At 38.9% G+C, this 15,177-nt stretch overlaps 1 protein-coding gene across 1 annotated transcript in view; it reads right to left on the bottom strand.

The window, feature by feature from the left end:
- Positions 1–9,449, bottom strand: part of nr2e1 (nuclear receptor subfamily 2, group E, member 1) — a 48,051-nt gene extending 38,602 nt beyond the window's left edge. Inside the window, exons 1-3 of the mRNA XM_068019245.1 lie at positions 9,425–9,449; positions 3,975–4,120; positions 3,004–3,091 (exon numbers count right to left, since the gene is read on the bottom strand). Coding sequence (XP_067875346.1) covers positions 3,004–3,091; positions 3,975–4,120; positions 9,425–9,449 — 259 coding nt within the window. The remainder of the gene's footprint in view (positions 1–3,003; positions 3,092–3,974; positions 4,121–9,424) is intronic.
- Positions 9,450–15,177: the final 5,728 nt, after the last annotated feature.

The following is a 15,177-nucleotide window of genomic DNA, read 5'->3' as shown; positions in this document are numbered from 1 at the left end:
GCAATAGTAATATGGGATCCAGTTAATAATTTACGGAAAAACTTAGATCAATTACTAATTTGAGAGCCAAAAGAGAGAATGGTAAAATATGGCTATTGAATGAAAAGTGAGCAATATAAGCATAGTGAAAGTAGAATTATTACAGTGAGACTTCAAATGAGCCTGGGAGTAACAATAAACTCACCACTTTCAATATTAAGCCAATGTGATGAAGCATGTGGAATATTGGCATCCGTGGTCAGAACAGTGGAGTTTCACGTGTATAACGGTTATAATGCAATGATTACTCCAAGGGTGGTGCTGTGTACAGTTTTGCTCAGCACACTTTAAAATGTACATACATTCTTGGGAAAGGATGCAAAGACGACCAGCAAGAATGAGCCTATCTGTAAAGGGAATGAGCGATGAAGAAAGCCTGGAGAAGCTTAAATTCTTTAGTTAAATCTGGTGGAGGTTCTGAGCAAAATTATGTTGGAACAACCCGGAATTTGAAAATGGGTGAGCGTTTATAAGGTTAAACCTCCCAACATTTAGGGATGTGACAAGATAAAGGAAAGTATTCTCGGTTAATGAATGCAAACCGGGGCCAATTCAACTCCCAACACACCTCTGGAATAATTCGTAAAAATCAATTCTCATTTTTTTGTAAAGGGAATATTGATGAAATTCTTCCTCTTTAAATGTAAGCTTTACTATCTGTACACCCCTGGTATTAGGTGAAGTTATATGGGATGTTGCCATGGCAGAAACAAAATAGTATTTCACCGTAGAATCATGGATTTTGCAGCACGGAAGACGACCATTCGGGCCGTCAGGTTTGTGCTGGCTTTCGTTAACGAGCTATTAGTGTTATTCAACATCCCGCTTATTTTCATTTCCGCTGCTAAACAGTAAATGCTCGTTGCTTCTCATTTTATGGGATGATTTGAGGAGTCACGCCACCGTTCTGACCAAACAAAACCAGTTAATAAAAAATAAAGTATACCTGAACGAGAAACCTAATTGTTGCAGCATTAAATCCGGACATGTTTAACATTGGATGCGAATTCCAATCATTGTTTGCGATTTATGGATATAGGAACGTCCTAGCGCTTGGCTAAACAGTCTGCCTCCCCTTTGCAGAGTTACCATTCAGATATATCGCTCAGTTTAGATTTATGTACAATAGTTAGGGGCTTTATCACGGCACATCAGTTTTCCTCTGCCATGCAGCTGATATTACAAGAAAACAAACAAATTACGAACTCTAATAATAACCGTCTAACAAACTATTCGAGGAGTAACCATGAAATGCTGATATGACGATTGTCAGATTTAGCTGTTAAACCAAGTGCAATGAAAGCGCAGATTATTTCTAAGGTCTAATTGAACAAACATTCCGTCGATACAAGAAGCAGATGAGATTTTTCTAAACATCTGCAGGACCGAAATAGCCGAATCTCCCAGAGTTTTGCAGTAAATGTCATGGCTCGCTGCTGCACATATAAAACACCAATTGTATAACACCCGTTCGTATTTTAAGTTAAGATTTAATTGGAAGAGTGCGTCTCAAACTACTCATTTGTTGTTAATAGAAACAATCTAAAATACAGTTAACAATTTCCATCCACGTAGTTGGGAGGTTGAATCTTGGTCTCGTCAGTTGGAGGAGCAATCCCAAATCAATAAGGGGTGAAACTTTGGTTTCATCTGAAATATTTGTGGCAAAAGGAATAATGATGGAGGGAATAGAGGCCTAAATATACCAACACACCTGTATCATACACTTCCTCGGTGCATATTATCGTCCCATACAAAGCGGTTTCAGATGAACAGAACTGTATCATTTAGGAATTAGGCCTCACGTCGCGTATCAAAACCAAAAAAAACTAAGGGCACTTTGAACATGTGTGCGTGAGGGAGGGAAGAGAAAGGTAAAAGAAACTCACGAAGAGAAAGACAGTAAACATATAAAAGCAGAAAATGTCAGAGCTTCTTGGTAAGGGAAGCAGTCTGGCCCCACGTCAAGTTTAAACTGTTAACACTTTTCAACATTTAAAGTTAGCGCAGAACCCGTTCACCTTCTCCCACCTAACTTGAAAATTATTGCAAGAACGTTGCGCGTAGGGAGAGCACTTCGACAGAAATGTTATCATTTCTTATATATTTGTAATCTATTCTAAAACGGTGTTTTTTTTAAATCATGCAAAAGCACATTTCGGTTTTCCACAAAAAACAATTTCAGGAGAAATGTGAGAGAGAGTACATTAACAATTGCCGTCTTTAAAAAGACACTTTGAATGTATGCAGAAATAAACGAATGCATTTTTTGTTGCTTCAACCTTGTCTAGTTGAAGAAACAAATTGAAACTCTCAGGAATGGCATTCCAAGCTGAAGCGCAAAAAAGACTGCATCCTTATGAAAGAAATCCATTAAAATCAATGTAAAATTCATCATAAGGAGCCTTGATGGACCATGTCGCAATTCCAAATTCCCAAGCCGTGGATGACTTGGAGACTGTAACCGAAAGCATAGATTGCGTTGCGAGTGTATATCTGTCTGCGTGTATGACAGAAATGATATGCATTGCCACAGCCCCTTTCAGGACCTCAAGACATCCCAAAGCGCTTTCCAGTCACTACAGTTCTTATGAAGTGCAGTCATGATTGAAATACAGGGAAACAGACAACTAATTTGCACAGAACAAGGTCCCACAAATAGCAATGAAACAAATGACCAGGTAACCTTTTCAATAATTGGGGTGTAGGCTGTTTTGTAAGGAATTTTCTGTTTATACTGTCCGTGAGGTGGTAGTTGTTTTCTGCCAGAAGTTGGAAATTGTAATTGTTTTAAGGTCTGGGACGTTTTCTGGATGAGATTCATGTCTGGCGAGGAGTACAGTATTTAAAAAGGAAGACTGTCTTTTAATGTCTGTTTCATTTAACACAAAAAGAAAAAAGTTCAAACAAATTCAGACAGGTGGGCGAATGGCGAGGACTGGAATTCGACATCAAAAATCTTACCGTCTTTGTTCATGTTAACTTCAAGACACTTTTTCAGCCGGCAGGCTCGGCACTGATTTCGGTGAGTCTTGTCTACGGGGCAGCCCCCCTTTAAAATACAAATATAAAATAAAGATCCACAAAATACCCTACACAGATCAAATATATTTCATTTTCAATCACATGTTTATATTCATTGTATAGATGGAAGTACTTCGCTAGTTACAAAAACTGTTTTACATTATATGGTACTATAATAAATGCTTGCTTTAAGAATATTTATGACTGACAGGCTAACTACAAACTGCCTGTTCAACTCCTTTGAAACATTAATAGTTACATACGCAAGATATATATTAAACAGTTACACAATATATACATATAACTTATGAACGGGGTTTATGGACCGACCATAGCCAAGTGCTGTACTGGTCAAAGGTGACTGAGTTTTATCAAACTTGTTTAAACCTTTGAGATTCTGACAGCGCTGCCCCTATTCAGGGGAGGCTAGAATCGATCCTACACTCCCTGCCCGTCTCTCAAACGATTTACATAGAGGTCAGGCAACACAGCAAGAAAGATTTTGCGACTACCACGTCACTTAGTAATTAATAAGTGGAGCTACTTTTTAAACAGAATATTAACTCATTTTTCAATATAGAACTGGAAATCATTTAGGACAGTTTTTTCGTTGCCAGAATCCGAGTTTATTGATACCTCAATACTTGAATGAGGTGTAATTTGGCACAAGTATACTTTCGACAGGATGTTTGATGAAAATAAATAAAACCTAACAAATAAAAAAAATACATCCCTTCACTTTTTGAAGTGATGTTAAATAATCTCCTTTGGAAAGCGTGTCTCTGGGCCATTCGCGTGTGTTTGAAGAGAAACAAAACATTTTTTTTTAAAAGGCTACTGATTCTTTCCAACGCTTTACTGAACCCCAAACACACGCTGTGGAGTCTGAGCCCTCAGGGTTTTGTTGGTACCTGGTTGCCTGATTTGCAGACGTAGGTTCTGTTCCGGCGAATACTGCGCTTGAAAAACCCCGAGCAGCCGTCACAAGCATAAACTCCATAATGTTTACCGGAACTGCGGTCCCCACACACCTTGCACGGAATATCCAAAATGCGACCTTTAAAAAGCCAAATTGGTCGGTTTAAGTTTTAATATAAAGTTTTCGTCGATCGGCCTTGCAAGTATCTCGAAACAAAATCACAATCAACAACACAATTTAGCATGATGTTATGGGCCTATTGGGAGTAACTAAACATAAATATCAAATCTTGTTGAATCTGGAAAAAAAAAGTTTTACAAATCATGGAGCGATGACCCGCTAGGTAGAACATTAAAACCCTTTGTGATGTTTCATAATAAAATAGCGGCATAATATTCGAATTCCTTTAATCACAAGCTTGTCCTTTCATAAGGAAATAAGTAAAATACAAGTCTCTCCGACTAAGAACGAGGTGAATAATAACTGGTGTGTACTTTGTCAGCCAAAACACTGGTTTCTGACATTTTAAACTCATCGAAGTCATTTTACATGCGATAGGTCCGGACCTATAACAGCAAAGAGGTACTTGCAGCCACTTTGCATGTAACATTAGTAATCAATCAGGATTAATTAGTATCAAACCGGGAGATTTGCGGCAATGAGATTCCTTCGTTGTACTTGGAGGTGATTGTATAAACATGGTTGCGAATGGCTTAAACCAGCATTAACTAGAAGCAGTTTGCAGACACGAGTGTAAATGTCAACATCTGAGGAGGACCGAGGTTTAAATAATCTTCCAGAAAAATGAAATGATTTTCGTGGAATCTGCCTACTTACTGCCCAAAAACAATATTCATTCTGTGACTGCATAATCCTATTGAGTTTGACAGCAGTTCCTTGTGTTCTATCAATCAGCTTGTGATCTTGAAAAACAAGTTGAAAATAAGCTTTCTCTGAGGGCTGAAAAGTTATACCGTTCTGCCACATTTTAACAGCCAGAATCCACTCGCTGTTTTAACTCTTTAAAAGCAGGGCAATACAAAAAAAAAACACGTGTTAAACTGACCGGTCGCAGGAACATTTGCTTATTTTAGATTTTCTAAAATACTCTTGTATGTGTTCCTTCATTTGAAACACTGAATATAATTCTCCAACCATGTCATTCAATGTGCCAACATGTTTCTTCGGGGGAATCGTTTATTGATTGGGAAAGGCAGACAAAAACGTGAAAGTGACAATGAATATACCGACTTTAGGCTGAAGGTGAAGGGGACTTAAGGGTTTAACAACGTGTGTGGACCACCACCACAAGGACAGCATGGTTTCAAGGCGAAGGCTCTCCGGCAGCTTCGTGGGGATGGGTAATAAATCTGGCCACATTCCCGAAAACAAACTTTTTAACAAAGGTAAAGGATCCTTTTTCTGTCAGGAAAAGAATTGACATAATAGACGAGCGAAGAACAATGGATATAAAATTTATTTCTTGGCGCTGAAAAAATGCGTTGTGAATTGAATTTTACACCGAAAGTCTTTAAGTAAGCAATAATTTGGGCCTTTATCTGAGTAGTCAGTTAACATTAAAAACTATTGCGAAGACTATCCTCTATAATGCTGGAAAAGCCTCATTAGTCGGGATGTCTGCAGCTCTGTAATTTGCATCATTGTATTGGCTCCTTATCGCACCTTTCGGGGTTATTACTCAGCACGGTACGACTGTGTGAACTTTCCTGTTGCAGGTTGTGTTCACAGACCATGGGAATGTAAAGGCTGGGACTTTGGGAGACTGCATCTGTACAGACAGCGGGAGCTACAACAATGTCTGGGATGGCCAAACGACGAGACGGGACATTGGGGAGAAAGTGTTGAGCTAATGATTTCCCATTGAACTCGTTGACTGCTCCCAATGAGGACAAGCTGTCATGACTTTTTTTTAAATGAGTCCCGACAGCTGCTTTATACAAGCGCTGAAGAAAAACAGGACTATAGTGTAGGGGATTAAAACCTTCTCCAAAGATGGGAATTCAAAAGTAGCACAATGAGCCAGGACAGGAAAGGTATAGAACATCAAATCATACTTAAACAGTTATTCTGTCAGATATCTGGATAAACGTCAGTGTCTAGTGGAAATGAAATAATTTGTTAAATGTGTAATTATGTGAACATGTTCCCACCTGCCCATTGATTTACCAGTGACCCGTCAAAAACGGTAGCATGGGAATTCGGAAATGCCAGCTTGCAACAAGGGAAAATCAATCGATATATAAGGAAAAGGTCCAATCGTGTGGCGTCAATTTCATTTAACGTTGGAAAGCCCAGCCCACGCACTTTTTAGCGTTGAAAATAAAAGATCTGACTGATAACGATATTAATTCATTTATTGACGTTGTTGCTCGTTTGTTCGTAACTTCACGAAGTTATATATTTTACCCCATCTGTAGATATACAAATGGTTTCTAGGGGACAAAAGGAACTTTAATCTGCAAAAGTTCTTGCGTATTTTATGATCAAAACCTGGTAGAATCCCGCGAATTCACGTGAACAATGTTATGAAGATCAGATAGAAATTTTATGTTGCATTTTTAAAAATGAAACAATTCCAAAGACTTTAAGCTATTTCTCACTATTCTATGTCTCTTTTGTGTAGAGAAATAAATTTAAGAAAATGTGTAGATGTGCTAAAGCTAATCTATTTAAAAAAAAACTTTTAAGAATTCTCACTGCAGAAAAGCTCGATGTAAAACTTCAAGCGATGGAAAATATGTACTAATCCCTTTCTTTGAATGTTATTTAATACATCATTTCCAGCACCACATAGGAATAACCTTTTTGTTTCTGAACTTCTCAATTATAATATCACATGCGCACTGGTTAGGAATATAACAAATCAATTCCAGACAAGTAGAGCGATTTTGAAAGAAAAGATAAATTTGCACTGAACAACATTATTAACAAAACAAATGTCTAATCAGGCGATCGACTGCTTTAGTCTTGACATGTGTAAAATAAAAAAGACACGATTTTATTCACTAGGAAACATGCCTTTAACTTCTGTCAGTAGGGGGTCATTTGACACTCATTGTGTGTAATTATTACTTAAAAGTATATGCCATATTCTATTACTGTAATTACCCTCAACGTTATAAGCCGTTGAAAGAAGTTATCTTTGATTCGAGGAAAGTGATTGTTGGGGGGACGAGTCGGTTTCTATTGCCACCCATACAGCGCCCTTGTTTGTGCTCCACATAAACTAACAGGCAGAGTTAGAAAAAGCTCCCTGTGTCGCCACAGACCATCAAACGGAAAAAAAAACACACTCGGTGCTTCTGTATAAGAGCACTTAGCAAATCATAGCTCAGGAAAGAACACTGGAAAGCATTCTATTAAGTCACAGAAAGTGGGAAGTGAAAATCCCTGCACATAAAAAAAGACATAAATTGTATTGCATGAAACAATATCGAACTCTACTGGCGCAATAACTTTTCCGAATACATCGCAGCTCAGCAAGATTCTGCTCTCTTGCTGAATTATCCCGTTTTAAAGTTAACATTTCAAATTAGTCATCACGTTAGACGAACTTACATTTGTTGAATTAAAATCAATTTTCTGAAACATTAATTAGACTTCGCCTTTTTATTGGGCGTATGTTTATCTTAGTAGATATCAGTATTGTGTTTGAAAGATTAAATAGCTCCAACCATGGGATTATATACAAAACTTGGGGAATTGGAGACAGATAGTTTCGTTAACTGTTTTTTCATTGGTTTCTAATACAACAGTCTACTCATCTACCTCTCTCTTCTAATCACGAATATCTATATTTATTTACATTCCCTGTATTTAATCGATACGTTTCCTTTCTTTATGACGCTGAACTGAGAACTAACTCTGTTTTCAAATCCATCGTACCGAGATATACACTGTATAGGGGGATAGCATTCTTATTTACCAAATGCGTTCATGTCCATCTCAACCTCCAAGCTGATGATTTATGAATATGCCTTTTATAACCTGGTTGCAATGGCTCGTCTTTCATTATTCGCAGCTGCTCTAATCTTTAAAGCTTTGACTTTCTTGAGTTTGTGTGCAGCATGGATAGAGAGTAAAATACTTTATTCGATAGGATACTCGATGAGCTTCATTGTAAATCCCTCAGTAACACCCCAAATGATTTTATGTGACATTTTGATTAATCTCATCCAAGAGGAGTTAAGCTTTATAAAGATTTCCTTTATAGAGGCCATTTGCCTGCGGTATGTTTGTGACCGGGTTTTTAGACTTTTTTTTACCCGTCCTTCAAATCGTTCAGTACCGAGAGCATATTTAGGAATAAGGAAAATATGAAACTAATGCTCAGCCCTTTCAATTATATTAAGACGCAGCTATGGCCTGCTAAGTCTGGATTTAGGGGGGAAAACGTGTTAAGTATCGGTGGTAGAATCTGCTAAGCAAGTTACTGCATTCTAGTTTAAGAAATGAGAGTTACCACGAAACAATGCTTCATTACCATGAGAAGCGTATGAAGAAGCGTGTATGGAGTATCCTAAATAAAGTATGCGTGGTTTCAATATTAAACCTCGACATAATCGATACACGTAGATACCTGTAAAATTAAATCATGGTGTCAAGGTATTGATAGCTCTGGATATAGATCTGGAGAATCTGGAACTATAGAGAAGACTACTGATCTATTTGAAATGGTGAAAACACACTAGGTAAGACTAGGTAAACATCAATCCATGTGTTTGAAATGTAACAGAAGACAGTAACCGACTGCTGGTAGAACCTTCACTTTTGTTTTAGATCGGGAGTCTCCCAATTTAACTTTTTTGTTCTGTAGGAAGAAATCCAACAGGTTCTAGACATGTTCATTCTCTTTTTTTAAAAAAAGTGTTTTAAGTGTTAAAAGAGAAACAAAACTGTTCTTTAACGCTACCCGGATCTTGGAGCCTCACTAACTAGAACCTCTATCTGTTAAGCCCGTATCCGTGGACAAAACTATCGGTTTGTGGCAATGGTCTAGCTGCGAATGGCATTTTTAAAAACTACAGCATGTTAGCGGCCAAAAACTTGGAACAGATGTCCTCTCCTCACCACCCACCAAACAAAACCTTAGGTATAGAGCAGACGTGTATTTCATTTCACTACACCCTGTGCTGCTGGTCGCAATTGTCTAGGTTAAAACTGGTAGAGAACTGAATTATCTTAGTGTAAGGCCCAGCGAGAACAACATTCTCGATCTGAACTTTGATCGCAAAATACAGTAATAATCAACATGACGAGATTTATTTGTTACTAATGGACAGTTTTAGCTGAAAGTATCGTAATTAAATCTCGCACACACACCCTTTCCTGTACCCGCAATTTTAACATACATAATTGAGACGTTTCTCCCGCCAGAGGTTGAAATCAGAAAACAAATTCATATTTATACACATCACCCACTTGTTGATCCGGCGGGCTTGCTCATTCTTGCGGCGCGTGATCTGAGAATGGCTGGGATGTCGTTTATTATACAGCAGGCTAGATCATGAGGCGGTCCAATAATGTACACACAGTGAATCGGTAACTCTCCTTTCGCCGATCACCCGCTGCTCTCTGCTCACAACCAGCGGAACCGTAACTTCTAATAATATCAGCCGCTTTCCCACCAGTCTTCAGCCGGTGACGTCCATAAGTGGCCAGCTCTCGCTGTCGCTCTCTTGTAAAGTAGGAAGGGTTTGATCGGTGAATTCACCGGGTCCATCCGTCATACATCAAGCCTTTGGAAGTTCCGATCCTCAGAGCTGTCAGCGGTTTAAAAAAAGAGTCCTGGCTTTCAATGTGGCCGGACAGAAAAGAACAAGTTGCAAGCAGCTTCCGGTAACGTGAACCAAATTAATCTGATTTTTTTTAAGCATTCGGGTGATGTCTAGTGACTGTGTCCTCCTGGATCTGGGTTAGAAACCAATGCTTTCACACAAACACGAGATTTGAGGAATCAGCGCGGCTAAAAACTTCCTTCCCCAGTCTCCATGGTGCATCTCACTGCTTTTCTTCCACCCCATTAGACTATTACGTCAGTAGCCTTCAGCTTTTAAGATGCCAATTGCATTTCTGAGCTTTCCCCGGACTTTAAAGTTACAGTGAGATTTTCTTTTGCAAAAAGGTGGTGGGGGTGGGAGAAGGGAGTGGGAGGAGGGAGCTGTTGCTTTGTCATCTGATCCAAGTAGAAAAAAAAATCTCCGCAGTAAAATGTTTCTCTTTTGAATCAGACACACTGACAATGATACGTAAAAGTGCAGAAAGAACGGGAGCAGGTACATGTACTGTTTCCGACACCGTCTTCAGCAATAAAACTGGCAGGATTATTTAATTTCAATAAAATGTAATTTAAAGCTACAGTTCTTGGCTATAGACCACGACCCGGTGAGTAGACATGTATCTAGATATGTAAAATTATATTTTCTTGTTACTTATGGGTGATCTTAGCAGAAAGTATCATGATTAAATCCCTCCCGTGATTTTGACGTATAATTATTGAGGAGTTTCAGCCAGAGATCACCAAGATTGACAACCACAAGAAGAAAACTAAAGCATAAACTTTAGAATATTTTGCCAGACGGCGTAAAATGCAGGAAGTCAGATCTTGGATGGTCGCAGCCAATTCAATGATTATGTAACATGCTACTGATATCAAATGTCTCTTTTTGTATGGTGTGATAGCAATGAACATAACAACGTACGGTTATTATAACCTGTTCATTGAGACAATGCAACATGAAAAATGTTGTCAACCCCTCTGTAAATTATCTACTGTCGATTTCAAATGATACAGAAAAGTGCTGCAGAAGCAAGACCCCCTGCTAGAGTTTCCTGAGCTTTTCATGTTGTAACTAAAGTCGAAGCAATCCCTCTGAGTGGTGATAACCTATGAAGCAAGAGGTTGCTAACCTCTCTGATGGAGCTGTGAGGTTGGAAACTTTTTTTTCTGAGCTATCACTCGATCGGCTGCTCGTGATTAAAGGCTCAGCACATTGTTCTTGCTCGCTCTCGGGAATGTTTTGGCCCAGGGCGCCGCAAATCTTACTAAAGTTTCAGCACCTTTAATCTGCTACAGTTACTAACGACATAACGAGCAGGGATCCGCGGCTTTGCTGAAGTGGATTGCGCTGTAACATCGGTCACGGTGGACTGATGTGCTTGGCTTTGCTGCAAATCCTCTTGTCCAAATCTATCGATGAGTTTGACTATGATCCCCTCTAGGTGATCTCGATTATCTATCTTGCTCTATTACTGATATATATGTCCTTCGAGTAATGCAGTGGCAGCCAGTTCCACCCACCCGCCTCCAACGCCCATCACGGGTCACATGACTTGCGAAAATCCCACATTATGAATATAGTTTAATGCCATTTTGGAAACTTGAGTGCAGATCAGTGAGGTTAAGGTATCATATTTATCTGTAATCCAGGGCATTAAATTATGCTATCACTCCAATTGCTCATTGTGCTTTAAAGTAGCAGCAAATTGGACTGGATTAAACAGCACACGCTTGAAAACTATATACACATATAAAATGTGACCAAGTGCATTGTTTTATTTAATTTTGCAAAGTACCTCTCGCGAAATCTGGAATCTTTTTAAAGCAACACTCCTGAAATAAATCAGGTATTTTTTCTTTGTCATTATATAATTTATGCTGAACTTTCTTTGGGCCCTTCAACAACTTTCCATTGGTGTTCAGAATATTCAGCATTGCATGATCAGCTAGGTAATGAGAAAACAAGTTGGTGTCTGCACAATGTTGGGAATTGTAGTTTTTTTTTAACCAGGTGAATGCATTTGATCACAAACTGTAATAGTGCAGATTTAAAAAACGTCAAAACTTTCCAATTCTTTCAAACTATTGAGCTGATTGGCTGAAGGAATCAGAAAGTAATTCTTACTGGACGATGAAGACATTTAAAGTGAGTGTAATTTTTATATATAATTGAAAATTTGAAATGGTGCCTCCAATTCCTTAATAAACCCGCACACGCTTATTTTGGGACGTAATTTATCGAATAGTTGGAAGCTCTTGGAACAAATCTGTAACAGAAACTGCAAGTCTTACAACACTGTACTATATTGACTATAGAGTTAGATATAAGGCCTGAACCCTAAAGAATCCATTGTAAAATCAATAAATGAAACTTAAACTCTTCAGAAATAAAATATAAGCAACTACTGGTGTTGACTTCATTGACAAAGCAGAATGCCAATTTAAATTACCAGGATGAGCTGCATTGTTACACTAAAGGGTATTTTTTAAATTATCGGAATCAGTATACGACTAGCCATCTCCCTATCGCTCGATCTTGAAATCGAAGGGATTTCATTGTCTTTCACTGATTAAAACTGCAAGCCTACCTGAAATGCACATTTTAAGAATTTTGTGTGAAGTATGCTCTCCACAGTGTATTCATTCTCTCCTTTACAGCTATTGCATTTCCAGTGATACCCCTAGCACCTTGACATGGAAGCAAGATATAGCAATCTGCAGAGGCTAGTATCCACTCACACCGGGATCCTACATTCTCCCCTTCCAGATAAAAAGCGTCGAAAGCACAATAGCTTACATCAATAAATTAGCCGAATCCAAGGCTTGTCTTGAAAAAGCCGAGCAAGAAATTCTGGTTTTATTGATGCAAATGGAAATATACCACATATCTGTAATGTATTGTCCTGGCGACGTTTTTACTTACTTCAAACATCGATCCAGTGCGTTGAACAACAATTTCAGTTTTATTTTCAAATGATATCTCAACTTCGTCTCTCTAAAAGAAAATTTCCACCTTTATGTTGTAATCAAATAATTTAATATCGACTGTTACCATACATCTTCCTTCCTAATACATCTACCCTGACAGCTTCTTTCCAATTATTGGGCACAAAATCGAGGCAGACACCAGCGCAGTTCTGAGAGAGAGCTGCACTGTCTAAGGTGCCATCGTTTGCACAAGACATTAAACCGATGCCCCACCTGCCCTCACGGGTGGATGCAAAAGATCCCATGGCATTATTTCGAAGAAAAGCAGGGGAATTCTCCCCAACGTCCTGCCCAATATTTATCCTTCAACTAATATCAATTACAAACCACATTGCTACTGTGGGACCTTGCTTGCCGCGTTACCTACATTACAACAATGACTGCACTTTAAAAAGTACTTAATTGACAGTAAATGCCTTTGGGACGTTCTGAGATGTGAAAGGCACTCTCAAAATATAAATATTTTATTTTTGTATAGCCTTTTGTAATATCGACCAGTGAAATTCATTTTGGGATTTTTGTTCTGGTTGTGTTACGTGAATGATTCATTTACCTACCAATTGAATCTCAGTGCAAGGATACAAATGCAATGTTTTTTTTAAAGTGGCAGTGATATTTTCCAGGGTTACATTTAATGAGATAGCACCAGTGTTTCTTTACCTTCCATCTAAAAGTCAAGAAACTTACTCTGAGTCATTCACACCATATTTGTAAGTTAACATGCTTAAGGATCTCCAAACCAGATTACTGGGGAATCCACACAGTTAGTTTTTGCTTGCCCAATATGAAGTGGACATTTTCTCCATGTAGTACTTAAGACTAAAGAATTTAAGAACAAATTGGTAACAGGAAAGCCTTCGGGAGCCCAAGTGTCGGCATGGCACTGCTGGAGTTTAACAAGCTACAAGCATGCAGTTTAGGGACACAGGGCACGAGAATGTTTCCCGCCAGGATCACCCGATGCGTTAGAGCATTGGCTTAAGGGTTAACAAGGCACGAAGAACGAACAATCCTAGTCACAACGGCAGGTGCAGCTGGTGACTCAGCGGAGTTGATCGATTATCGAAGGTGTCCTGGAGTAGGGCTTTGCTTAGCCCAAGCATTGCATGTTTGATTCTGCAATGGAAAGTTCTCCCTTAGCAAGCGTGTTATATCTTGGAACCAACTTGACCCCGAAGGGAGATTACATTCCAGCTAGAAGGAGTATTTCTAGTTTGTATTTTACAATGAACGGCACTAATAATAAATATTGCAGTATATAATAGCAATAATACTAAAAGTCTGCATCCTCGGATAGTTTTATGATACGTTTTAGCATTTAATAGCTGTTAAAACTAAATGCAGACAGTACAATAGGGTTACCATAAGGTTACCGGCGACAGTCGGTGGAGGGGCGTTCAGTTTGATAGACAAGAGCCACTCCCCTTTAATAATACATTTTCTCCACCGCTAACACCTTAAAGGTACCCGTACCCTAAATTCAAAAATAAAAACAGAACTCAGGTTTACTTCTGCAATGTTGCACAACACTGTGGCCGAACCTGCTGCAGGTCGGGCCACGGCAAATCTATCTATTTGGGGCAAATTGTCAGTGAGAAACTTCCGCTCGAACTATTTTAGACAAAACTTTCCTGTTGAAATGGATAAATCCCGCCACATGAAGGTCTGAACAATGGCCGAATGCAGTGTGGTGGCTGTGGCCGAGCTGGCTCGGAGCTCACAAAGAGCGGATTAATTGGTGCCTTGGCTGACTGATTCGAGATGGCTCCAGTCATTCAGCACCACGGGGAGTCCCATTGTTCCCGGCCTGATTCCGAGTTTTCACAAACTCGAAACAAAAGTCAATTTCTTTTCAAAATCATCCCCGTGTTTTTGCTCTATGAGGTGACTTGTCGGAGTGGCGGACAGGCTAGAAGCTTGACTCTCCCTTGCGTCTAGGTACGTCTCTAATGAGTGTGAGAAAATCACATTTTCTTACAGACACAAGTGCAGGAATGTACTGGCACACGGAAAATGCAAAGGATTTTCTGCAAATGCTGATTTTCGTCGATACAGAGAATCACATGAAAAAGCGGTGTACTGTACAGCCAAATACTAGATTTCATTCATCACTAGAGGGAAAACACTCCTAAGCAGTAGTTTGTATTTCACTGATTGTATTTCAGTTTGGACCTGGACCTGATACCTTTTTATACATTCGGAAGCCTCCAACAGTGCAGTTACTTGTACAATCTTGGGTTATGCGCAGAGCAATTTTAGGAATCCAGTAAATAAATATGACAGTTAGTAATATTACTTACCTAGTTCATTTAGCAAAACTATTGCTTGACTTTTAACATTTAAAATATGTTTGTGGTCATTTAAAAACTGCAGAGCAGTAAGAAAGCCAACTCCTCTCTAAAACCGC

This window comes from Heterodontus francisci, chromosome 3, assembly GCF_036365525.1.
Source record: "Heterodontus francisci isolate sHetFra1 chromosome 3, sHetFra1.hap1, whole genome shotgun sequence".
NCBI lineage: Eukaryota > Metazoa > Chordata > Chondrichthyes > Heterodontiformes > Heterodontidae > Heterodontus > Heterodontus francisci.
This window is presented reverse-complemented; position numbering and strand designations above follow the sequence as displayed.